This window comes from Aythya ferina (assembly GCF_964211825.1).
Source record: "Aythya ferina genome assembly, chromosome: 2".
Taxonomy (NCBI): Eukaryota; Metazoa; Chordata; class Aves; order Anseriformes; family Anatidae; genus Aythya; species Aythya ferina.
Genome location: NC_140297.1, coordinates 116,419,566 through 116,445,236, shown reverse-complemented (window position 1 = coordinate 116,445,236; position 25,671 = coordinate 116,419,566). Strand labels below are relative to the sequence as shown.

Genomic DNA, 25,671 nt, shown 5'->3' with positions numbered 1-25,671 from the left:
CCATGTGAGTGAGGATCCTTTAATTCACTGGTGTTATAGATACCATTCTCGGTCAAGCAAGCTGGCAAAAACTATTTAAAATATTTCGCAGTCAAATCAGATTAATTTTTAGTCTATTTATATTTATGAAATTGGGATGCACTCCACAGATTTTTAAAATGTGGGAAGTAAAAGACAGGTAGTTTCTGTAGCCTCAAGATGTGGTTATGCTGGCTGCTGCTGCACTGATGGACAATGAGAATTTGGGGATGAATGTTTGGGGATGCCTCCTCTGCACCTGAAAAAACTGGCTCAAGACCAGAAGGTACTGTGAGCTTCAGTCAGCTGAGAATAAAGTCTGCTGTACTTTACCTCTGGCTTGGACACCATTTTTTTTGTGGCTGCAGTCAAGTTATTTAATCTGCACCTTCTTTCTTCTATCCATAACACAGGGCACCAATACTCACTGTGTTAAAAGTTTCAGAAGGATGAACATCATGACTCAGCCCCAGTGTGAGATAGCCAATTGGCCAGTGGCTTGTGAGTCCTCATATGCAGGCCATTGTATTTTTCTTAGGTTTTCTATTTGACATAAGTTTCTGTAGCTCCTGGAGTTGTCTAGAGTCCTATCTGCCAAGTCTATCTAATCTTCGCTGGACAGTAAGCAGCAGTAGATGGTTCTGGCTGTTTTGGGATACTCAGATCCTCACATTAAATCTCCTCTGGACCTTAAATAACTTCAGAAATAATATTCTGAAAGTTCTGTAACCACATTCTAGGCAGATGTGCACAGCTGGATAGTTACTTTCTGCATAAGAGGAAAAAAAGAAAAAATTGTGATGTGCTCCAAAGAGTCAGGCCATGAACCCACACTAGATCCTTCAGAGTGGCCCGTGTCACCAGACAGCTACACCATATTGTGATGGACAGGAGCTGGGTATGCTTGAAGAACAAGGCTATATTTAGGAATGGTCCTTAGGGACCAAAAATGCCACAGGCAGGGCAATAGATACAAAGGACTAACCTTGTTTTCCAGTTAGCCATGGATGACCTTAGTTCCTTGTAAAAGAAAGGGCATTTTTCCTGTGTTTGTAGACAATTACTTATGTAACTGACTTTCCCATTGGCATAACTCGAGGTTTTGTTTTCTTGCTGATTTCCACTCATGCAGTGCTAATAGGATCAAAGTCTCCCATCCATGTGTTCTGTAGCCTTCGAGAATAAGATGGTATACACCATGAAAGGTTTTGTGGTTTAGTCTTGTATGAGCTCTCTCATTTAGTACATTTACATTTTCCTAATGCTAAGAAGAGCTTCTAAAGAGAAATCAAAACAATGAGAGATATCCACATTGCTCCTACTGCTAAGCAGTACTGATGTAACTGTCACTTTATTCTCATCATCCACCTCCGTTGGATGCATCAATGTTCACTGAGGACATTAATGGGACGGTCTTTCATTTACTTGAATGATTTTACCATAGCTTTCTCCAGCTGAGGATCTGTGTCTGCCAAATGCAAAAAATGATGAGACAGCTGGCATCTGAAGTGACGATTTTCAGATGTGAATAAGTAGACTGTAATAAATGACAACCCATTACTCAAGACAAAGAAGAAAACATACTGTATACTCTTTGCTTTGAGGCATTTCAATGATCTTAAAGTCATGGATCTGAACTATTAATTCTAGATTTCCCTCCTGTGCCCAAATGACACATATGAAATGAAAAATAGCAGGATCAGGCAAGGACTGGAACAATTCCCTAGGGAATAAATGCTGAATATATTGTTAAATATTTTAGCAACTGCCTAGGTAAATACTTTGAATTATTTAGGTGTCCAATTAAAGGTAAATGACATACAAGCAAAAAAAAAATAATAATAATAAAAAAAAAAAGCTTACATTATTATAGAAAAATATACATTCCTCATATAGAATAGGTATAGTAAAACCACTAACCACTTTTCCAGATTAACTGTCAGATTCTGCAAAATTCTGGAATAAAAACAATAGTTGCTGGTCTATTTTGTTAGTAAATATAAGTAATTTTGTGGAGTTTTTTGATTTATTATGTAGACAAAATTAAAGCTTTCTCTTGATCTCTAACATTAGGTTCCATAACTTTCTAATTCTTTTTCTAGCAAACTCAAATGACTAAAATAGGTCCTTGAAAATACAGGTTTGAGAATCAGTTTTCTCTTATACTCTTACTGGGTTTGAAAGCTGTATGACTTCAAATTAAAGGTACCACCTCCTTTCAGGAGACACTTATGGGGTTATAGAAGTCATTACAATTATATGGCACTACTAGCAAGGGTGTATAGTGATTATTTAAATATTCAGTGGTTATTTAAGTTACCAGACCCTAAATTTCATCCTTCAAATTAAGATTTTTTTTTGACTTGCACATAAGAACACAATATGAAATGAGCCCTATTGGTTCCTTGGACATCAATGGTTATATGCATCCATATACATGTGTTCTTCACAAGAACCCAAAAACAAGATTGGCATCATTGTTACAGGCAGACATTCAAAATGTGTTAATGCTAAGCTCAGAATTTATTTATATACAGAGATGTTATTGTTTAGAGGATATAACACAACATTATTAAGATAGTGGAATTGAAGGACCTATAGGTAATTACTGATCCACTCTGACTATAAAATATCTTTCCCAGTGGAACAAAATATCTTACCATAGAAGAGGTTTTTATGTATTACAATAAATTGTGCAGTGAGTCATTTAGCATGAACCATTCAACAGTGCTCATCATTTTTTTCTCGACTGGAGTAATATGAAACGCTGTTGAAATATGCAGTTGAGAAAATGAAGATTTTCAGGTACTACAAATAAATTTAGAAAGATAGATTTTCAAAACGCTGCTGAAGAATTTCAAGATGAAATGAAGATCCTGAAAGATTTATTTAAAAAAAAAAAAAAAAAGAACATGAAAAAAGAAACTGAAGAGAAAGCACTGAGCTCTAGTCACATTGTTTACAAGAAATGGAATACGGGTGCCTACAAAAGTTATTTTTTTAAAACAACTCTATAAGCATGCAGCAACATAGTTTTGGAAATATGAGCGCTTTCAGCAATAACTTAAATAACATATCTGAGAAGGGCATTTGTGCAAAAATGGATTATGGCCTCAGAAACGCTTTCTGTAGTGGTTCGTAAGGCCAAATATTTTGCCTATATAAAATATTGCAATAAATTTTCTTTGGGCTTTTAGTCAAAAAGTTCCCCTGTTTTGTTGCTGAAGAGAATTCTATAAAATCTGCCAATTATAAGTGTAATATTTATCCAAGATAGCACTAGTATCATAGGAAAAATCTGATATTTATAATATAGTTAAATAAAACATCAGAAACATGAGATATAGACCAATCATGATAAGTTGTTGTTTGTTGGGGTTTTTTTGTTTGTTTTGTTTGTTTTTTTCATGCAAGAAGATAAAGCAGCATGCACCTCTTGAGAGACTATGGCTAGATTACTCACATCATCTTAATTGTAACCTCTAATATCCTTACTCAATTCAGGTTGCTTTTTTTTCTTCTATCTTTCATATTTTTTCCGTGTGTGTACATACACACACACACACAGTTTCTTGGTTACAAATGATTTCTTTGTCACTCTGTCTCTGCTCTGCCTTTTTGTGTTTGTTTTTTTTTTCTGCTTGAATCAATATATCTGGTCCTGTATTAATGAATGCAACTACTTTGAACCAGTATCTGAACACCAGTAACCTTTCATTTGGAAGTTCTTTTACAGTGTCTAATCTGTTGCTGTCAACAGCACATTATCTAGGATCTTAAGTATCACAAGCAATCCTGTCTTTAATTGGGAATATCATGCCCATATTTGTACATGGGTATCAGATCTCAGCTTAATCATATCCTTTGTTTTATTTTGTTTTGTTTGTAGTCATCAAAATCTAATTCTGCAGCCATAGAACAGTTCAAAGGTAATCATTTGGCCTTTACAGTAGCATTTAATTATTAATTTTTGTAATAATATTTCTTAAATAATTTCTCTCTCCTAATAAAACTTGACTTGCCTTTTCATGCCTTGATCTCCCATGGACAGTTTTTTTCAGACAAGATTATTATTATTAGTTTTTATTTGCATCCTTGTGCAGTTTCCTACAGCTGCAGTATGCATTCTTCATATATGTCTGTTCCTCATATGTAGATCTTTGCCCATTATCATAGAATGGCTTGGGTTGGAAGAGACCTTAAAGATCATCTACATGTAGTTCCATCTCCACTGACACAAGCAGGGATGCTACCCACAAGAGTACTGTTATACTCTTCCTACTAAGTAGAGATCCCATTAGCAGAAGTGTCACATTGTGTTTCATTTAAAACATTCTGGGTACTAACTGAAAGGATGCTGCAAAACAATATCAGCTTCTTATTAAAATAATTTAGTTTCATCTGCTTCTCATACATAGATTAGCGAAAAGAGAGTCTTCTCCTTTAATGTCCTTCCAGAACCTCAGCAACTGGCTAAAATCTCCACAGAGGGATTCAACAAAATAACAGTTCTTGGCAAAATTACAATGTGTAGCTGAAACACTCTTGCTTTCCAAAAACAGCATTTGTAAAGAGAACTGAATTTCCTAGGAACCTTTATAGAACCTTTTGGCACTTTTGACCTGAACAATTAATATTCAGGGAATTGGGATTGATTTGCACTGATAATTAAAATGAAGTAATACTATGACAGAATGCTAGTGGTTTACCAGGAAAAAAATAAAATGACAAATAAATAAATAAATAAATCAGGGAGACCTTTCTTTCCCAACTGCATTTGATAATGACAGAAAGCCAGGAGTCCAGAAAGTCACTACTTTTCCCAGTTCTCAATCTACCCCTTCACTTTTTGGAGTTCAGCCCCAAACCTGCCTACCTTGTTGCTTAAAGAAATATAGCAAATTTCAAATTCATTTTATAGACACAGGGACTCTATTAGTCCGTGGTATCCAGTGCCAAAGACTTGTTTTTGCATGCTTCATGCATAAAAGCAGTATCTTGAAATAAAGATTTTAATCTCCTGAGCCAGAAGTCAGTGTCCACTGTGGGTCTGTCAAGGTTGGATCTGTTTCTCATTTCGGTGTCTTTGGAAATGCTACATTGGTTAATGCATCTATCATGCAGATACTGTTTAAGTAACACCATGCTGAAATATTATCATCATTCCTAGGAAGGCATACCTGACTAAACCCTCCTGACAAGAATAATTACCTGTTTAACAAACTTAACTGTCTACTGCAGCATATAAGATTTTTATTAAGAGCTGGTGCACAGCATTCATAATGAGCAGAGCCATATATATATTCAGGACACAGTTCTATTTGGTAAACTGTTCAAACTAGTTAAGATTGTTGAGAGTACAGTCATTTACCACCAGACAGTGCAGCAACGTAAGCTGTTCTAGCAAGCATGGGTTTCTGGACTGCTGTCCCATCTGCTCCTGAGGATGCTAACACTTTTGCTTTGGTTGGTACAGCTGGCTTGGTGGTCATTTCAATATATGAACAATGTAAGAGCAGGAGCTTGAGCTCTTATTTCCATACTCTTCTTCCAAAGCTGCTTGGCACTACTACAGGGCTTCTGCAAGGCTGGCACTTCCCTATCACTCAGTGTCCTCATTCACACTGAGATACAGAGCACTGACAGCTCAGGCAGAACATTCACTTGGATAAGGTCTCTTAGTTTTAAACCTTTACACTTAAGTTTATGGATTTTCATTGTAAATATTATGTTTGAGACAAAAGAAAATATGCAGCAGTGCTGCTTTTTCAAAAAAAAAAAAAAAAAAAAAAAAAAAAAAAAAACACTAATTTCTATCAATAATTAGCAGCCAAAGAAATGAGGAAGATGGCAGCATAGTGAAGAAAGTTTCTATTACATACTTGCCCTGCCACTGTCATCCCAATGCATACATTCTCATTCCTCTTGTGTAGCGGAGGCATATAAATATGCAAAGATCTTCAATGAAAGGGGTTTAAACAACCTGTTTTCAATGGCAAGTTATCAATACTGAGAAAATTTAAGATTTTTCTTGGCAATCTTCATCAACATCAAGTTTCACACCCTCAGAAAGGATATTATAGAATACTAAAAATAGGTACAGAGTCTTCAGAAAAGTTACAGCCAGTAGCCAGTTTAATAAAATACTGAACAAAACTATAGCAATATCTTGGACAGAAGAAAAGGTAACTTTTCTGATGAGTATGTTCAGCACCCATTCATTTTCTCTGAACCCTAGCATGTACAGAAGAAATTCCTTACCTGGTAGGAAAAAAAAATAAAAGACCCAGACAAACAATAAAATATTCCTTTTTTCCTTGTAACCTTTTAAGGTCCTGTTACGTAAAAGTTCTACATATTATACTAAAAATACAAATAATTCTAAATGGGATTTCAGTAAGTTAAAGGCAAGTTCTGCTGTAATATATGTCTATAAAAGAATAAAGGAATATAATATTGTTTTTTGTGTAGCTGAGAATACAATTCATTCAGAATGCTTGAGGCTCTTTTGACCTATAGATAACCAGGGAGGATCTGAAAAACAGCCAGAAACAGAGCATGAACCTCTAAGGCATCTCTCCTCTGCAGTCTGGAAAATAAAACTGTGATCTTTAAGGACAGATGTTAAGATGAAAAATGGTATTAGTTGCGATCCCTGAGCCACATCCCCTGAACTCAAGTGATGCATTCAATCAGTTCTGTCACAACAGGAAAACATTCTGGAGTATTCTTTCCTCCTACTCCTTCTCCCAAGCAGAGCTAGAAGTGCTTTGAGCCACCACTGCCCTTTCCCTCCTACAGCAGCTCCCTTTGGTAGCCCATGGCAGTGCAATAGGCAGTGCAATGTTTTGCCTGTTTGTTTTATTTTTAATATTTCTTGTGGCTGCTGAGCTTTTTGGTACACTCAGATCATGTATTCAAGTGTAAGTATTTATTTTCTTGGTCAGAAGTAATTGTTACTTTCTCTGCAATCTCCTCAACATACAAAAATATCTTCTGTGGCCTAGGGCATCAAAATACCCAGAGACACTTGTTTAAGGACTATCATTAAGTTATTTCCCTCAGTAAGTAAAATTCTAATTTTTTTTTTATTATTTTATTTTTTTGAGCAGCATTTCCATTTTCCTGGAGGAAACAGGGTAAGGAAGTATGCCACAGTTATCAGGAGGAGAACACCACATCTATTCTAACTTAAAAAGAGACTAAATTCACAAGCATCAGCTGAATTGATTTATACACTGCTATAGTCCATAAGCAACATTTTTAAAACATTAATTTTTCACTTTTTCAGATACTACTAAGGCAATTAGCAGAAGTCATTAACCAAGTGACATTTTACAAATTGATGATTTACTCTTGTAAACCGATAGAAATGCATAGTAAATAAATCTTGATTTAAATGGGATCAGGAAATCACTCAGTCCTGGAATACATTTAATCAGCATTCATGGTTAAAAGAGAATTGTTGAGAAAATGATTATCCTCTGCACCAGCCTATTTTTTACTCTATTTTTTTTTTTCTTTTCCATGAAATTATTCAAGGGTAATAAGTTTGAAAGGACAGCAAATACTAAGAGACTGAGATAATGACAATATGCATATGAAGAAAGGTTGAAGTTCCTTTGGTGGATTCCACTACTGAAAATATATTTTACAATACTCAAAAATAATTTCTTACCTCTCTGGAGTAACAGTAGAATAAGCAGAAAAGATCCAGGAGTCATTGCTATATCCACTGCAATTCAGAGACCTGATTTCTCTTATCTGTGCTAGACGACACTTCCATGTAGACAGCTCTGTATCACAGTAGATGCTGAAATAGAAGAGCTTTAAAATTAAAACGTTTGAGTAAAATTGGAAGGTAGGTTTTACATATTTCATAAATATAATTGAGAATAATAATTTTGAAGAGAAACTCTGTCCCCATTAACCTGATCATAGCCATGACTTTACCACATACGATTCCATTCTCCTTTAAGCAGTCTCACTGACAGGATGGCTGCTGCCAGTAAAGCAGCCACACTTCCATTTTCAAAAAGAAGAATATTAGAAATGTTGATTTTGTGGTTTCATCGGTGGATTGAAAAGGAAATCAGGAAGGAAGCTTTGGTTTATTACTGAGCTTCCTCAAAATGTTCAGTTATTATGACCTCAGGTTTAAATAATGTAAGCCATCCAAAACCTGTATTTTTTTATTATTGTTATTTTCATTGTATTATTTATAATACAAGCTCCCTCAGCAAAGCATAGGTATTTTCCACTCATTCTACCACTTTGGCAGAGTGTTTCTTACAACTTAAAACAATTGTTTTTACTTATCTTTTTATCTTAACAAATTTGCTGTACATAAATGGCAACAGAAAAGAGAATCCTTTTGGTAACAGTTCAAAACACAAACTGTGCACTGGGACCCACAAAGGCCACAGGTACTGAGCATTATTTCTACTGCACAGGAATTCTGTCAATAAACAGACACTAAATGTGAAAAATCTTCTGCTTTTATTTGGTTTAGGTATGGTTTTGGTATATTTTAGGTATATTCTGATGTATTTTATCCTGAGTAGAGACATCTAATTTCAGGACTTCCAAGCTACTTAGTAAACAAAGCTAGAACAAAAGTTTTTAAACACATTGAACCAAGGAATACATAATCCTCATTATGAAAAAGATGTTTCAAGGCACAAGTCACTAGAAAATTTGTATCTTTCATTTGACTGACAAGGATTTACTCAAAGTAAATCAGTACTCATTCTCTGCTGTCTTTAAATCTTGAATCCTGACAGTAGGTTAACATTTATCTATGATCTACGACACCAAGAAGAATGAAGACTATTATTTGGCTCTCTACAGAAGGTCTCACTGGGAGAGAAATAGATCTCCAAAACCTCTCTCTTGAAAATTTTCTAATTGCTGAATCAAGCATTTTATTTTTTTTCCTTCTTTTACCTGAAGCTCTGAACAATAGCAACATGATGTCAGGAGTTGCAAATACATATTTGCAGAATTGAGAATCCCCTCACCTAGGAAAATAGTTAGAAATTGAGTTAATAACAATGCAGGACAGACCGTGATAGTCAGGCACTGGGTATGGCTGGACATGCACCCTGACCAGCAGCTTGCTTACACTAGACTGATCCCTTCTGTCCTTTTTTCCCCATGTTTGTCCCTCCACAAATCACTGTGATCTCTTTTCTTTTCCCACCTTGGGTTCCCCTCTCCAAATATACTGTCATGAGTTTTGTACAGTCCCAAGAGGATCTTTCCTTGCATCCCATAGAGATTTCCATAGCCCTAGGCAGTAACCCCTCTCAATCTGTCAGGGGATTTGGGGAACCTGCCCCATTATCTCAGTGGGCATCACACACAGACCATGGGGCTGTTGGCTCACCTTGGACTGCTCTGGGAGAAGCCAAGTCATGGTGCCTCATTTCTCTGGTTAGATTATTGGGGCTCCTCCACCTGCCATTGGTCTTCTCTGCTCCTCTGTTTTTTGTGGAGAAGAGTCTTTTATCATATAACCTAACAAATTAGACTTTTCCTGAAAATAAAAAGTCACATCCACCTACTGATGAGACAGAACACGTTTAGGAGCTGAAAGCACTAGATGGCAGCAGTGCTTAACTCATATAATTTGGATACACAAGTAGGAGAGCAGCCACCCACACCCAGCAATACAATGGAGTTTCTATGTATTTCCCATGGCACCCGAGGCACGAACTAAAGACAATGTAGATAAATCTCACAAAACTGTTGATAAAATGCCAGTGAATACAGAAGGCAATAGCAGAATCAAGAGATTTTCCAACTTCATGCCAATGTAAAACAGGAATAGTAGTAATATGACATGACGTAACAATTTAGTAGTAACTATTGAATGCATTTTTCAATGTCAGAGACAAAAATATTGCAGAACTGGAATACAGTGCTCCTAAATTAAACCCTGCATACAGACAAGAAAAAATACAAAGTGCCTAGACTCAAAGAACTCCATGAAATACTGGTTCTATGGGGACATTCTTGGGACAGGGTGCTCTCTACCCTCCTTCATACCTAGATAAATACTCACTTCCACTCTCTTTTCATGCCTGTTCCCACGTCCATCATCGTTTTTTTCAATCTTTTTGCTTCATCACATTTTCCTGTGATCCATTTCAAGGCCTTCTTGCTTTTCATGTTAACTTGACCTCAGCTGTCTCCAGTTCTTTGCATTTCCCTGTATTTTAAGCTTGCCTTATGTACCCTGCACTCCCTGACCTATCAGATGTTTCTTTGTGTTTACCCTCTGCTTCTCATGACATCTCCTTATTGTCTTCACCTTGCTTGCCTGGATAGACAGCTGCTTTATTTCAGAATGGTTGTCCTAGCTCTAACCTTGTTTGACAGAAGTACTGCTTCCCCTAAAAGTTTAAAGCTCCCAAGTTTTTTTGTTTGTTTTCAATATTTTTTTTTTTCATTTTTCTTTCTTCCCTTCTGAGGTTTATGTCACTTCAAGCATGTACATAATTCTGTCCAATCATCTACCTCCCACTTCCATTTGGTTGGGCAATGTCACCCCTCTCCCCTCTGCCTGCCTACCCTGGCAGTGCCAGCACTACCCTGATGCTGCTGAAGAGGAGGAGGAAGACACATGAGAAACCCCACAGTGCCAAGGACTGCCAACATCTGTGCAATTAATGGCAATTAGTGGTTATTTTTGATAAGGCTTAAACTCCAGATGGTTGAAGTGTCTTAAGACCTACTGAAAAAGTGTGATTGTGGAGCTTTTTGTTCAGGCAATGATAGAGAAAGTCCATGAGGAAACCTTGCTGCTGGAGAAATACTCTGATGAAAGCAGCTTCTCTTCATTCAAGAACTCATCTCCTCAGCACATCCCCACCCCGATCCAGCCAGACTCTGTCCCTGTCTGGGGTCCCCTGGGCAGGGCACCCCTCAGCAGCAGCCGCCTCTGCCACACGCGGCCACTGACAGAGAAACCTCACCAGGAGGGGAGGGGAGGAGCCAGCTGCCGCCATGTTCTGCACAGCCCCCACTGCCACTTGTCCCAGCCCTTCAGCACGGCCCTCAGCCCTCCAGGAGCCAGGGACACGGTGCTTTAGCCTTGGTGGACACTGGTGGCCAGGTTGTGGCTCTGCTCGTAGGGCAGCAGGGACACCTTGGATTGCAGCCACAGGTAGCTGGCATACGCGATACTTTTTGGCCTCACAGTGACATTGATGAGAGGAACCTATATGAGCTACTACAGTGCCAGCCCCACCATCCTGCAGCACCCCCATGAAGGGTTTGGCTCTAAGAAGCAGCCAAAGGTATCCACATACCTGGGGAAGGATGATTTCATCAGCATGAATGCTTCTGAGAGCAGCATCTCCCTCCTCCCCATCCCAGAAGAACTTAAGGCCAAAGAAGCTGCCATCAGCGCCATCACCTGTGTGCACACAGTCACAATAGTGATCAATGGTCACGTTTACCTGTACTTCAAGAGCCTTGACAGATGGATCCCACCAGCAGGAGTCACTTCCCCTGTGTTTGAACACTCATACACACATTGCTGCTACATGGGGACAGACTCCCAGTGCAAGGAGCTCAGCTGGACCCTTTTTGCTTATGACACCAGGTGCTCAGTCTCCAACAGTCACATCTTTGTTTCAAAGGACGGGAGTTACACATTTACATCTATCAAGAGCAAAATAAGACAGCAAAGAGCACTGTTTGGGGTTTACAACTTCATCTCCCTTGCCATGACCGGCTTGCTTATCAGCAGAACTGAGAGGATGAGGCAGGGAAGGTGGCAGCAGGGACCAATTTCAGATTCAATGGCACCATGAACAGACATATGTCCAGCCATACCTCTCCCATCTTTCACCTGCTGCCCACAGGCACCAATAAACTTTGGAATATCCAGAATCTTGTCCCAAGGAGTTTAATCATTCTCTGGACAACAAATGTTTTATTTATATCCTTCCATGATCCTGCTAGATCATGGAAGAAAGTGGCCGTCCTGCCTTCAAAGAGGTTTCAAAGTACTACTTTTCCTGACAGTGGTTTCCTCCTTGTAACTGCAGGTGTCTCCCAAATTGTAGCCTTGACCCAGAACGGACATCTCCTGTGGCAGCATCATGCTAGTGACAAGCCTGATGCATGTTGCCATGGATGAGAACATGGATGTGAAAAACAGATATCATTTGAAGAAAGAGGGTGGTTGACCATGCTCAGCCCTGTAATCAGCAATTTTTCTCAGCTGTATGACCAAGAAATGCAAACTTGACTTGAAGTTAGCAGTCTGGAAATCTCAGCAGTCCTGCACTGTGGAGATCCTCACGGGAAAGTTTGGGAACAATATCTATTACACTGACATGCATAGAAATATGACTTTGAAAACTCTATTTGTGCCCATGACTGACAAGATGTTTATTCACTTGGTGACAGGCAGCAATTCACATGTGCTGACTTTCAGTGCAAATGTAATAGAAATTGGACTTATATGTGACAGAAACATCCAATAACTCTTGCATATAATTTTGGAGCAGCAGAATGTCTCTTCTTGTGCATAGGCTGACTTCTGTGATGGCATATGTGATGGAGAGACGTCTACTGTCACTGTGGATATCCCTGACAATATCATTGGCTATACTGATATGGCTCCCACAACTGCACTTACTGCAGCCCCCTGCCCACCTACAGGAAACAGCACTGAGAAGTAAATTCAGTTATACAAACAGCCAAAAACATATGACTCACAGTTTCTTGCCAGAGAAAATGCACAGCCAAACAATCTAAGGAGCAAAGCTAACTTTACAAATCTGGGATGCCCTCTCCTGATACATTACAAAAATCCTCAGGTGCCAGGTCTTGAGTTATGGAAAGATAGTAAGTATCAGAAGCATCTCTCTGCCAACTTTGTTTGAAATACACAGAATGCATAACTATGATTATCTTTGGACTGCATATGATGTGAAGTGCTTCTCTCAGCCTCAGAATTGGACTTCTTTGCTGGAAGAACAGTCCATATACTGCATGGTCCAAAAGAAACTATATGGGCTGTAAGAATAGAAGTGAAGCTGAGTTAAAGTGGCCCTCCATCAAGCATCCAATTCTTCATAAAGATTAAAATAAGATCATTTTCCCTCCATATAATGGTCTATACATCTTTAAAGCCAGTGTAGTGGCTACATTGTATAGGTATTATGATTTATCTGTAATCTCATTATATATACATGGTGCTTTTCCCACGAGCTATCTAAGCTTTTGGACAGCACTGTCAGGCATTCTGATTTTATTTTTGATTTTATCAAAAATTTTATTTTTTCGTATTTATCACTAACAACTGAATGCCAAAAAGTGCCAAAAAGTCAAAGTATGTTTACCGCAATTTTTGAAAGCCTCTAGGAGAGCTAATTGCAGAAGTTCTTTTGTTTGGGAAAGTTTTTTGATATTACAAAAATCTGATGGGGAAACTATCCCAGTGTCCTCTTCCTAATTATAAAATTAATTTTTTGATATTTTGAAGTTGTAAAAAAAAAAAAAAAAAAAGTTCATTTCACAATGGTTTTAATTTGTTAACCAGTTTTCCCCATTTTCCCCCCCCCATTTATCATTCTAAACTTATCACTGACCATGTGTGGCTAGAGACAGTATAGTTTTTTTTCCAAGCATATAATCTCAGACACATGACAGTTTAATTTTAGGAAATAACTTTTACATCAAGTGGACTGAAGATAATTTTTTGTTAGTAAGAATGAAGACTGTGACAAAGGCCAAATCTTCCAAATTTTTTTCCTTGTAAGACACTATCTACACTCAGTACCATGATAGCAAAAAAAAAGTTAGTTTCTATATAGATCAGACAATTACTATGAATCCTGTGCATTTGCAATATATGGCTTACTTTTTGGTATTTATTGCTAGTTAAAGCCTTACTATATTATATTGAATGTTTAAACAAGATTTAAATAATGCAGTTTAAGACAAAGACATTATAAATGTGTTTCCATCACAAGAAATTTAGATTTCAATTTAGTAATTTTAGATTTTAATTTAAATATTGGAATTCCCTCTCAAGCTTCAGAAGTGGTATGTGATATAAAACATAAAAGCCACCAGCTACATGGCCTGATGTACATGGCCTCCATTCTCAAACCATGCTTTCAGAAGTGTTGTGTGCCTTCTAAGTCATATTCAGGGCCTACATATATTGAAGACATTAGAAAACTGTATTATTCCAGATACTCATTGCACAAAATCGTAACCTGTCAATGCAGCATTTCAAGAAATCTTGGTAAAGCAGCCTGGAACTAGCTGAATTCTCACATCACTTGCTTCCCCATAGCATAGGATGTAGAAGGGCACACTCCTAAATATGGAATAGATGACAGAATTCACCCACCTCGTTCCAGGACCATGCTAGTTGGTGACACAGCACAAAAAAAAATAAATGAGGATTTAAGTACACAAAGGTGTGTAACTACTCCTATGTTTTACTTGATGCAAGTCTAATTTTCTCACAAATTCTCTACCATGTTCAAAATGAAACTGTACATTTTACTGAATTTAGAGATTTTGATCTCTTTGGTCAGCTCCATGCTTTACACAGAACATGATCTATACAACTGACAATGCTGCATGAAGGAACTGATGCTGATTTGGAAATAAAGCACTTTGGTTTATGGTTTAATGTTTACAGTAGAGTCATTCCGCAGACACATCATAACAGTCTTTTCTAACATGCTTTAAAGAGTTAGACTCAGATACCACCCTTCCATCGTTGTTTTAGAATATGACAAGTTGAGAATCTCAGTTTTTTTAAGCAGCATGCTGGGAAAGAGAACAAAAGGGAGATTTCAATGAAGGGCGAAAAGAAAGCAAATGCTTTGTTGTTGGTGGTAGGTTTTTTTTGTTTTTTTTTTTTTTTTTTTTTTTTTTAAAAGCAACATGATATTATATCAACAGCATAATCAAAGTCTGGTTTATTTATAGGGTTGAAACAGCTTAGAATGCTGAGTTTTCTGAGTTTTGCTTAGTTGAGAACTCCTTGGGAACAGTTGCTATGCACAGGAAAAAAAAAAATCTCATGTCTACATAAACAGACATAGAAAAGCATCTCATACGTATATGATGAAGAGGCTGCTAATTTTGCCCATACTGAATAAAACATTCCTCCATCTCCTTAAGCCTCCTGCTCACCCTGTTCCTATAAGCATTGAGAAACATGAAGGGTTGATCTACATATGGTAGTTCTTTCAAGCCAAGCTACATGATCTGTGACAGTTTCTTTGTTTTAAAAACCTAGATATACACCAGTAGAAACATCAAGGACTGGTTTACTTAATCTAAAAGTTAGGATCATTAAAAAAAACTATGCCGGGCAGCAGTTAATTGAGTCAGCAGTAAGGCTACTCTTTACAACAGTGGAACTTCCAAGTCACGAGATATTTATTAGCAGTTTATTTTGACATGCTGAAAGTCAGTTAAATTCTGACTCATATGTCACAAAACTCACGTGGAAACATCCTCTGTCTGAATAATGTGACTTCTGCCACTCAAGTATTCAAAGAAGTGCTGAAAACACATCAGATGTGACTTACTACTTAGTGGCCTACAGCAGGATAGCTGGCTGGCATACATAACACTTTCACTCCTAAAAAGATTGCCAAGACAGAGCACTCATGACACAGTGCAATGCCAAGAAAAATTTAGCAAGTGTAGCCTTGAAAGCTGCCCAACAGCAGAAAAGAACTCTGCCCCAGAAGCAGCACGTTTGTTTTATAATATTCAACTATTCTGTTAATACATCAGCATAGTCATTAAGTATTACTATGAAAGGCCACGTGCTGTGAATGAATTCAAAGACTTTTCAGGAATTTAAGTCCTGGAAACAGACATACAGTAGTGCTGCATAAAAGGTGTCAAAAAAAAAAAAAAAAGCTTCTGAAGGCAGATTTACTGTTTCATAAGTCAATGTTGTTCTGTGATGGAATTTCCTTCAGCCACATGACACAGCAGACAGAAGTCTTCTGTTTCTCCTTGTACTCAGATAATCCACCATAAACCACATCTCCTAACTCTACGCTGGTTTTGCTGCACTCGATTACTTCACAGCCTTCTCTACGTTCAGCAGCTACTACTCAAATTAAAAATCCTCACCACATACTGATATTCCCCAGGTAGCTGAATCCTGAGACTTGCTCCCAGAAATACCATGTGAGAACTCAAAAGCCAAATATAGCAACCTCTGCAATTTTCCATGTATACCAACACTACACATGACAACAAGATAGAAACTTCAGAGCAAAAAGGACTAGAATGAACATATTCTAATGTACACAACTGAATATATATACAAAATCAGCACTAGTAGGTCGCCAAAGCTGTATAAAAAGGAAGGAAAAAAAATTAAAGGCAGCAGTCCATACAGTGAATATGGTGTATGTTTTATTCTATTTACAGTACATTTGTTATAAATATAATACATTTCTTGAAAATCTTGAGTAGATTTTTTTTTAAAACAGATCAATTGTTTTAGTTACATAATAAAGCAAGTGACAATTTAAATGACAATCTCATGGTTGTGAAATAGTGCATTCTGTGCTGAGATGAATGAGAAAAAAAATACTCAAACTGGTTGAAGAAATTATTTTTTAAACACCATAGGTGGGGCTTGTATGTAAACCTTGACAGGTCATCAGCTTTCATAAACATGAAAACTCAAAACAAAGTTTTATACTAAAGAATTGAGGAACATATTGGAGATACCCTATTGAACTTCACAGTAAGGTTGGGATTTATCATGACTAATGGCTTTAGACAGGAAAAAGCCAGTGATGGTTTCCTCCTGAACCATATCCTAATACAGCCACAAATATTAAACACACCATGCTGGAAGTTGTAACAGCAGTCAAGCTGCGTTTTTGACAGGGCATAGGACATACAAATATGTTCAGATTTGGAGTTAAAGATTATTTTGTGTTATGAATATCTTAATTACTGGAGAAGAAATACATTATAAAAGGATAAACGAATTTTCAGTCCAACGTGCGTTGCATTGAGAAACAAATTGACAAGTAGTCTGAATATTTTGCTATTTTCTTTCCTACACAATCTCTAGTAACAAGTTAGATGTTTGAGGTGCTATTTCAAAAAACTGCAGCAAAATGTCAACCAGCAATATAAGAAAAGAATCCCATTTATTTTGTCTTTTAGTATGATTTTTCAGAAGTGGTCAGATATTATTAATAATAATCAGTGCAGGCATGGAGTTCTGCTGACTCGTTTCAAACAAAGTAACTTGGTCCGCTAGCTTGGCAAATACTCTGGGGGTTCCAAGATTATAGACACCTGTATGAACAAAGCAAGCTTTTAGCTGCAAGCTATAGACTTCCTGGCTTTTCAGTTGAAGCTTGTACTGTGTTTGTCCAAGCCACGTAAAAGATCCATGGATTTCTAGTGCTTCTGGGCTGAAAAAAAAAGGTAACAGGAGTTATTTCTCCGCATTTCAGACATTAGCAGTTTACATGAACCCTTCAATTTGAAGCTTTCCCAAAACTTCCGAATGCAGTGTGTTCACAATCAGCCCCTTACAAATATGCTCATTTATGCTTTCTGAAAACTAACCGAAAACCAGGAATTGGACAACTAAGTTCCTACTCTGGCAGTCTTTAGATGCTAGAGTGCGAACCGTTGGTCTTCTTCGGAATCTTAGAAGTTGCTGGGTCTTTTTCATTACTTGCCTATAATATTTTCCCTTAAATCACTGCATTCCTCAAATACTTCATTGTTCCACCCTCCCAACCTTATCATTAAGAGGTTATGATTTTTCTAGGAAGACAAGCCTAGATTTTGAAAGGCAATAGCAATCAAAGATACAGACAGAAGCGTGCTTAACATTTAACCAAGATGCTAAACACAGTTTCAAGATGTTTGTCCTCTTTCCCACCATGCATACCACGACATCACCTTAGGGATCCATTAAGATACTCAATGCCCACTCATCAGGTCCATTTAACTGAGTCCTCTTTACTTCTTTCCAAATACCTTTTTACTGCTCTGAGACTCACATGAACTTTTACAACTATTCTTCCTTTGGCTTAGATGGACCAGTTTCTTTAAAACACTTAATATATTCTTAATACATTAAGTTCTAAATATATTGCACACCATACACAAAACTTGATATATCTATTTGTAATTATAAATTCCAGTGTACTGCCAGCTTTTATAGAACCATGACATAACAATAGCCTAGGTAACAAGATACCAATTGTCAGTTTTTAAAAAGTATTGCATAAGGCATTCTTAAGGCCTGTCCCATGAACTAGAGACAGATCATGTCACATCAACAGAAATAGTTAACATGGATATACACAGGCACTGCAGTAATTTGGTGGTTACGGTGGAGGGAGGTGGTTTGGTATTTTGCTTTTTTAATTTTTTTTTTTAAATAAGTGTCAAGGCATGTAACTGCAATACCCAGTCAGACTGGGTCTTATAATGCTTTAAGAGAGCAACCACCTCATGAAAACAAAGAAGTTCAGTGAATAGCTTTCCAGTTTTAACCAATAAATTGAAGACTTTATCCTTCTAATCTTTGTTTCTGAACCCGTGTGTTAAGCTCTGGGTTTTTAATTTCTTGTTTACCACGTAAGACAGTCCATTGGCAAGAAGCAAGCATTCCCCATAAACAAGTCCTCAATGTCTCTCAATCTGTCATGTCATCTCCCTCCCTACCCCCTCCCCCAAGATCATTCAAAGAGTCCCACAGGTTTATTTTGTAGTAAATCAAGGTAAATCAGGTAGCATTGTACCTAGGATTAGGGTTCACACGAATTTTACACGAGTTAAACTGCCTTTTATTAACAGAAATGAAAACTAACAGTACCTCAGTACTACTGAATTCCATCTATCCCACTGAAATATCTAAAACTTTTAGAAACAATTCACAAAATGTTTCCCCAGTGTAGTATTCTTACATAGTACTCCAATTCTAGCTGAAAAGCCAGTCATAAGAATACATGTAAGCTGGTAAAATACTAGGGGAAATCTTAGAACCTTAGGTATTTTTATGACGACATTTTATACTAGATCACATTACAGCATAAACTATTTAAGTTTATACTTCAAAAGTTGTTTTCTACAAATGACTTGATATTTTAAAAATGAAAAAAGCAACCTGTTTAGTAATGGAAGTTTGCTAAAGCCAGTATTCTGCAAGTTTAAGAATGTTTCCACTTTTTTTCCAGAAAAGGTCTGCAAAGTTTAATTTAACTACTTGGCCCTCTCTTAGATACAGCCAAAAGCAAAACAAAAATTGATACGTGACTGAAGACAGACATTTGACTGTTTGAAGCCTAGATCACCTTGCATTCTTCTATTGAAGCCACTATTATAAAGATCTTGTTCTAGATATTCAGTGTAGTTAAACTGCAAAACTTCCTAAAACTAGGAAGCAATCTCAGGAAATGTTTTGATTAACATCCATGCATTACCTTGTTGTTTTATGCCGCAAATCAATCATCACATCTACAACAGCCTGGGAACAATTGGAAAGTAGGAGAGTGACAGGTACCAGACAGAGGCTGCAAAGACAAATAGTTTCACAGCAATTAAAAAAAGTATAATTAAAGACTATCCAGAATAAGATTTAAATACTCAAAAGAAATTTCAGGTCATGCAAAATTAACATGTAGTTGTCTATTATACAACAGTCTGAGACAGTGTGCATAATACAATCACTTAGTGTCAGTAACTCTACTCAATGTAAAAAAACTATCAAGCCAATTAAGCCAATTCTGTTCAGATCATTTTCATTTTAGGAGAGTCAAGCATTTTTGCAGGTTTCAACTAATTCACCCTAGTAGTCGTCTATTTGACAGGTTAATTTTGAGATTCTTCCAGGAGCCCAAGCAATCTAGACCATTATCATCTTTATTTTTGACATAAGTCAGAACAATGGCTGATCTTGACAAGTCATATACTGTAGACATAGCAATTCTTTTAATTTAAGAGTACTGTAGCTTTGCTGAGCTCCTCAGAGCAGTTATGCTGCTTCCTCCTTTGACACCGACCAAAATGCACACAAAGGCACCAGAGTATTTATTTTGTTTTCAGTAAGTTACCAGTTAACGTTAAAACTGCAAACTGTGATGTTACAGCCTGTTTTTTCTACTCTAAACTTCCATTTTACTTATGTATTACCTAAGCAGCAAGTTTAGGAACTCAGCAAGATTTCATGCTGTTTTGTCTTCTGTACTATAATCCACATTGCATCTCTCAACAGGATTTACATCAAATTAACAATATTTCAAAAGGTTCTGCAGAAAGCATTCCACTAACCTTTTTTGATGAAAAGAATGACTGAAAGACTCTGGGTAATGAAGACTCGTCTTGATAAGACTGGAAAGCTGCTCTGGTGTTGGTCTTGCAGGTCCTGGTGTACTTTCTGGTCGAAAAAACTTTAAGAGAGCCATTTCCGGTAACTCCTGAAACAAATTCAGAATGACATTTAAAACATTGGCATGAAACACCATGTAACACAGTAAATCCAGTCACAGAAGTTACAAGTTTTTATTATGAACTCTAATTCCAGGGACATGCCTACAGCTTAATTATTCCAATTTTTGTATTTAAGCATTCTAAGTAAGGAAGTGATATGGTTATCAGTTACCTTCTTTTGAGAGAGATTTCACAGTTGACTGTGAAAAAACTATCTGTGCAAGTTTCACAAAAGCAGGCTAGTGTTGTGGTAATTTGATGCGTTTTGGTTTTGTTTTCTTTTATTTTCTTTTATTTCTATTATTTGAAGAAAAAGGGACAGCATTTAGTTCCCTAATTCAGAAGCTGTAACTAGAAAAAAAAACCATCACCTACCCTGGGAAGTTCACAACAGAAAAGCCAATAACCAAGTTTCCCAGAACAGATCCAAAGTAAAGCAAACAAGTTTATGGAAAACATGCTAGCAGTGAGAGGAGGATTTGAAAACACAGAATATCTTAAGAATTGTATAGCAAGCTCTTGTAGACACAGAAGTTGCCTTTCCTTGTCCCCAGCTGAAAGCCCAAGTAAAGCACCGTCATTACTTGGGATTCATCCTAACATTATAAGCAGAATCAATCTCTGAAGCAGAAGAAATCAGATGACAAAGATGCAACACCAAATGAGACAATCTGGCTACATTTGGTCGAGCATTACAGTAATGCTGAACTCTGATCAACATTTAATCTGTTTTGCAAGCAGGATTTATTGAGGCAGGGGCTACCTTCTTCATTGTCTTAAGAAACTATTCTACAAAAGTCCACCTTTAGAAAAAATAGATTTTACAGCAATAAATGTGACTACTTAAAGTGAGGAAAGATTTAAACACAAATAAGACAGTACACTGCGCAAAGTAATACTTTTCATTTAAGGATGGGGAATTATACCTTCTAAGTTGAACAGAAATACTAAAGGCAATAAAACCTGACTCAAACATACTCACGGGGCTCAGTGAAATCTGCAAGCATTCTGCAATCTGTAAACATCAATGTTAGCCTCTGATTTCCCAGATAAGCCAGGTTTTTTTTGGTGTTATTTTTTTTTCCCCCTTTCTTCTTGGAAGTACAAGTAGCTTTCTTAAAATATATTTCATTGTTACTGTGTAGTCTCTCTCCCCCCAAATTACTTTAAGCCCTGAATGAATTTATTAGTTCCACCCTAACCTTATATGTACCTATTTTGATGGAACTTGACAGCATGAAAAACACCAGCCTTTGAGAGTTCGAATTATAGTTTTTCATTTGAATGTATCTCAAATTATAACGACCTCTTTGACCATACACCAATATCCTACATACTGTAGTTTGCCCTAGAGTTAATTACCTGTTCCAAGTCCTCCCAATCAGAACTCCCGAGTATTTTTTTAAAACCCTACAAAAGACAAATACGAAGATTTATCTCTACAAATAGACAAAAACATCATGAAATGCAGCAGGAACATTTACTGGTGAAAGTGCAGTATACTAGTAATATTTCAAATCTCTATTTCTAACACTACACCTCTATTGAAGGACTGGAAGGTAGCAAGATTAACAGTTTACCATAACAGGGCTAAATTTTAATTCCAGTCACACTCTAGGTGTCAGATTCAGCTAAAGACATTCATTTCATTCATTTCTTCATTCAAGTCTTTTTTTTTTTTTTTTTTTGCAATCTATCTGTAACAAGGGCTGTATGATATTTAGCACGATTCTCTTACTTAATGCTTCAGGAGGGAATTAAACACTTACAAATGGTAACCAAGAAGATCTGCATGCAGATCATGGAGCTACCTAGAGATATCTAGTAAGAAATGCCAAGTTTAAAGATGCATTAAACTCCTTCCCTACCCTGGAGTTTCAGAAATTGAATCAAAACTACCAAAAAAAGAAACCCATACTCACTTGGGTACCTGTACCCTCCCCTTCAAGAATACGCACCGAACAGATAATAGCCTCAAGTCACACTTAAAGTAAAACAAGACCAAAAATTAAAGGAGCGGTATTTTGTTGCTCAAATTCTAGAACACCAACCCAAATGGAGTTTTGCCTTTTTAAAGTTCTGAGACCTAAAGTCAGCTTGTTGACCCATTATAGTTCTTTGTAAAGCCTCTGTGGGCCACAGTACACAGCAAGCACCGTATGTTCCATACAAAAAGGCCACAATGACATTCAGCATGCTCCCTTTAAATAATAGTTTAGGCGCAATTTGAAGATCTCAACATTATAACAGTAGCAATACAGACAAGCTCGAACGGAGCGGATTTCATCATAGAAAGAGTCTGGAAGAATTGAACTTGACAGTTACAGCAGAACCTTTTTACCCCTGTCAAGTACTATAGCTGCATTTAAGTTGGACTTTTTTTTTAATGGAAACATTCAATAGATAGCAGCAACAGAACTGCACTGCTCCCACATGTGCCTTCCAATAGATTCGAACTGTACGACTGGTACTAGAAAAGCTGTTTCTGTTAATAGAAACCTTTTTACTGTCCAAAGTCATCTACAAAGGTCAGCTTAAAACATACACCTATAGAAAAACACAAGCTTACTGTTCCAACTAGAATAATCTTCATAACTTTGCTATTTATTCTGTAATTATTAAAAAAAAAAAAAAGGACCATTAGAGTGAGGTTTTTTGCTTCTTTGAAACAAAGAAGCGTATTATCCCTAGTTACACTTCTGAAATTGTGTACTATTCACACGAGTTTTTGATTTCTCCTGAAACTGCACTAATAAACTAATTAAAGCTAGAAAACTCAAAGTTTACACACTGATCAACATAGCTTTTGCATTATATGATATGTGTAATAGATAGGTCTGCCCATAATAAATCCTTTAACTTTAAAAGGCACTTTTGAAGTACGAAGTCCTTCCTTTCCATCAGATGGGCAGAAACTACGGTATCCTTACAAGCAACCATTCAATTTTTTCTTTTAAGGAGTTTTGGACAACTTAAAGTTTTCAAGTTCAGAGACAATCTTCCCAATGATTGGGTCAACATGCTCTTAAAGATATTAGAAAAAAATAAAACCAGAGTGCCATTTTTAAATCTCAGTTTTAAACTGATTTTCCTTACCACATGATTTGTCTATATTCACCCTAACTCCCGAGTTACATCAATATTAAGAAGCAGCGCTACCAAAAGCAATCATCTCTGAAGTTTCATCCATGCCCTAAGTATTTCATGGAGTTTCCTTTGGGCTAGCACTAGTCCGATCCACAGAACTGAAATAGCAGCCCAGAAGCACATCTTGCGCAGTCCTAGGACGTACACAGATTATTCCTCTCTGGAAGAAATCTATAAGCTTGTGCATTACAGGACCCCTCCACAATAAAAGGAGAGCGCCATACATGGGAATAGAATCACTTAAAGTATGCTTGATTTAAGGCACTCATACATACATAACCTCACGTAAACAAGTTAGAACTAAATCACGCTCATAAGCTAAGATGTTCCACAGGTATGGGTGCTAGTAGTGTAAGATGATAATGAAATTCTAAAGTGCTAAGTCTCTACTAGGCTGCTCCTCATCTTTAGTCAGGGTCAAGTCTCTGTTAATCAAAATTACAGCAAACACCCCAGCCCGTAATGCTACTTCAACCCCACTATATTGACTGCACTGTACTTTTGCTTCAGAACCTTTCTGCTTGAATTGACTGGATTAGGAAAAAAAAATAGGAGAAAAAAATAGAAAGTAGTATTGAGCAACAGCCCTAGCTGAGAATGGACGTTTGAAGAAATCTGAAGTTACTCTATCCTTTAAGTTATGGTAGGGAGGTAAAGAACTCAAGTGGCAGAATAGCTGTATTTTAGATGCAGTCATATTTTGACCTTCATTTAATACAGCTGAATTTCTGAAAACAGACTTCAAAAGAGAAACAGACTCCCTAGCAGTATTGCTGTCAAAAAAAGACATTATCTACAAGTACCAGTTAGTTTTTATTAGTGAGGTTCTTACTTTGCCTAGGCCACATACCATGTTGCACCTCTGAGTTTCTGATTCAGCAAAAAGCTGTATTTAGCAGTTTTTTTCTTACCTTTTGCAAAAGTTTTTTTTTCCCCCCCTCAAAGTACGTGTGATGGAAAGGACAGGTAGATAAACATTTTCTGCACTGTTCAGAGAGCTTTCTATACGACATATAAAAACATTCCTCTATATAAAACTATTTATATACTTATATATAAATATATAAAAAACAGTCCTCTATATAAAAACTTTCCTCTGGTTTAACAGAATCAGTATTCGTTAAACATTCTGTCAGCATTGTGTTCCAATTCTGGAGTTCTAGAAGATGCAAGTAGCTCCTCACATCACCTGACATACCTACTGTGTCCAGCAACCTATGCTCAAAAACATTTAATCACCTACTCAATTTTGCAGATAAAAACATCGTAGTGTAAACAAAAAGTCTCTCTACAGTGACAGAAAACCAGTAAGCTTCAAAGATGTAGTTATCACTGCCTTGTTTATAATGAAAAAAGTTTAACGTCTGTAATTATATATTGAACACACATGGGAATAGCATAAAGCATGTGCATTTGAGCTTTCAAATAAAGTTCATATAGAATTTCACTTTTTCTCTTTTTTATAGAGAAGGTATAGAGAAATTTTAGCCAGAAACATTTTAAGCGTTCCCTTAACCCCATTATCCTATATTTTGTGGAAACCATACTTTTTTTTAAAATCAAATGTTTTGCCAAGTTATGTTGCTGTGCTACAGGAATAATAGCATCCTGTTGTCTGTTCCACAATGAACCAAATGGAAGTAACCTGTCCTTGCATTTCGGTCAGAAGACTTAACATTTTAGCTGAGAAACCTTAAGATGACTTATGTATCAGCACACGCAATTACCAATCAATCAGCAACTGCCTAAAGAACTTGAGAAACATGTCAATGAATGCAAATCCAGCACTTCTCTAATGCAGACCTTTACTGAAGCTTTGTTTCTCTGACAAGTCATTCAAGTTTGAACAACTCCAAACAAAACCCTTAAAGGCTAGCAAAGAATTAAGTCAGTAACTGACAAAGCAGAGGTCAGCAAGTACAGAGAAGTTAATCCCGCCCCCCGCCCCCCCCAAGAGCAAGCTATCCAAATTTATTTAATGCAATTATTTGAAGAATTCCATTAAGATTGGAATCACTTGGAGTT

The 25,671-nt window shown here is 36.9% G+C and overlaps 1 protein-coding gene across 4 annotated transcripts in view; it reads right to left on the bottom strand.

Moving 5' to 3' along the window:
* Window positions 1–16,421: 16,421 nt before the first annotated feature.
* TRAPPC8 (trafficking protein particle complex subunit 8) overlaps window positions 16,422–25,671 on the bottom strand; it is a 48,256-nt gene continuing 39,006 nt past the window's right edge. For 2 of the 4 annotated variants that reach the window (XM_084512085.1, XM_084512087.1), the window contains 4 exons: window positions 21,862–21,909; window positions 20,341–20,486; window positions 19,494–19,583; window positions 16,422–17,465 (listed from right to left, as the gene is read on the bottom strand). In XM_084512085.1, coding sequence (XP_084368211.1) covers window positions 17,231–17,465; window positions 19,494–19,583; window positions 20,341–20,486; window positions 21,862–21,909 — 519 coding nt within the window. In that variant the 3' untranslated portion in view covers window positions 16,422–17,230. The remainder of the gene's footprint in view (window positions 17,466–19,493; window positions 19,584–20,340; window positions 20,487–21,861; window positions 21,910–25,671) is intronic. The other 2 variants (XM_084512086.1, XM_084512088.1) reach the window with 1 other exon arrangement.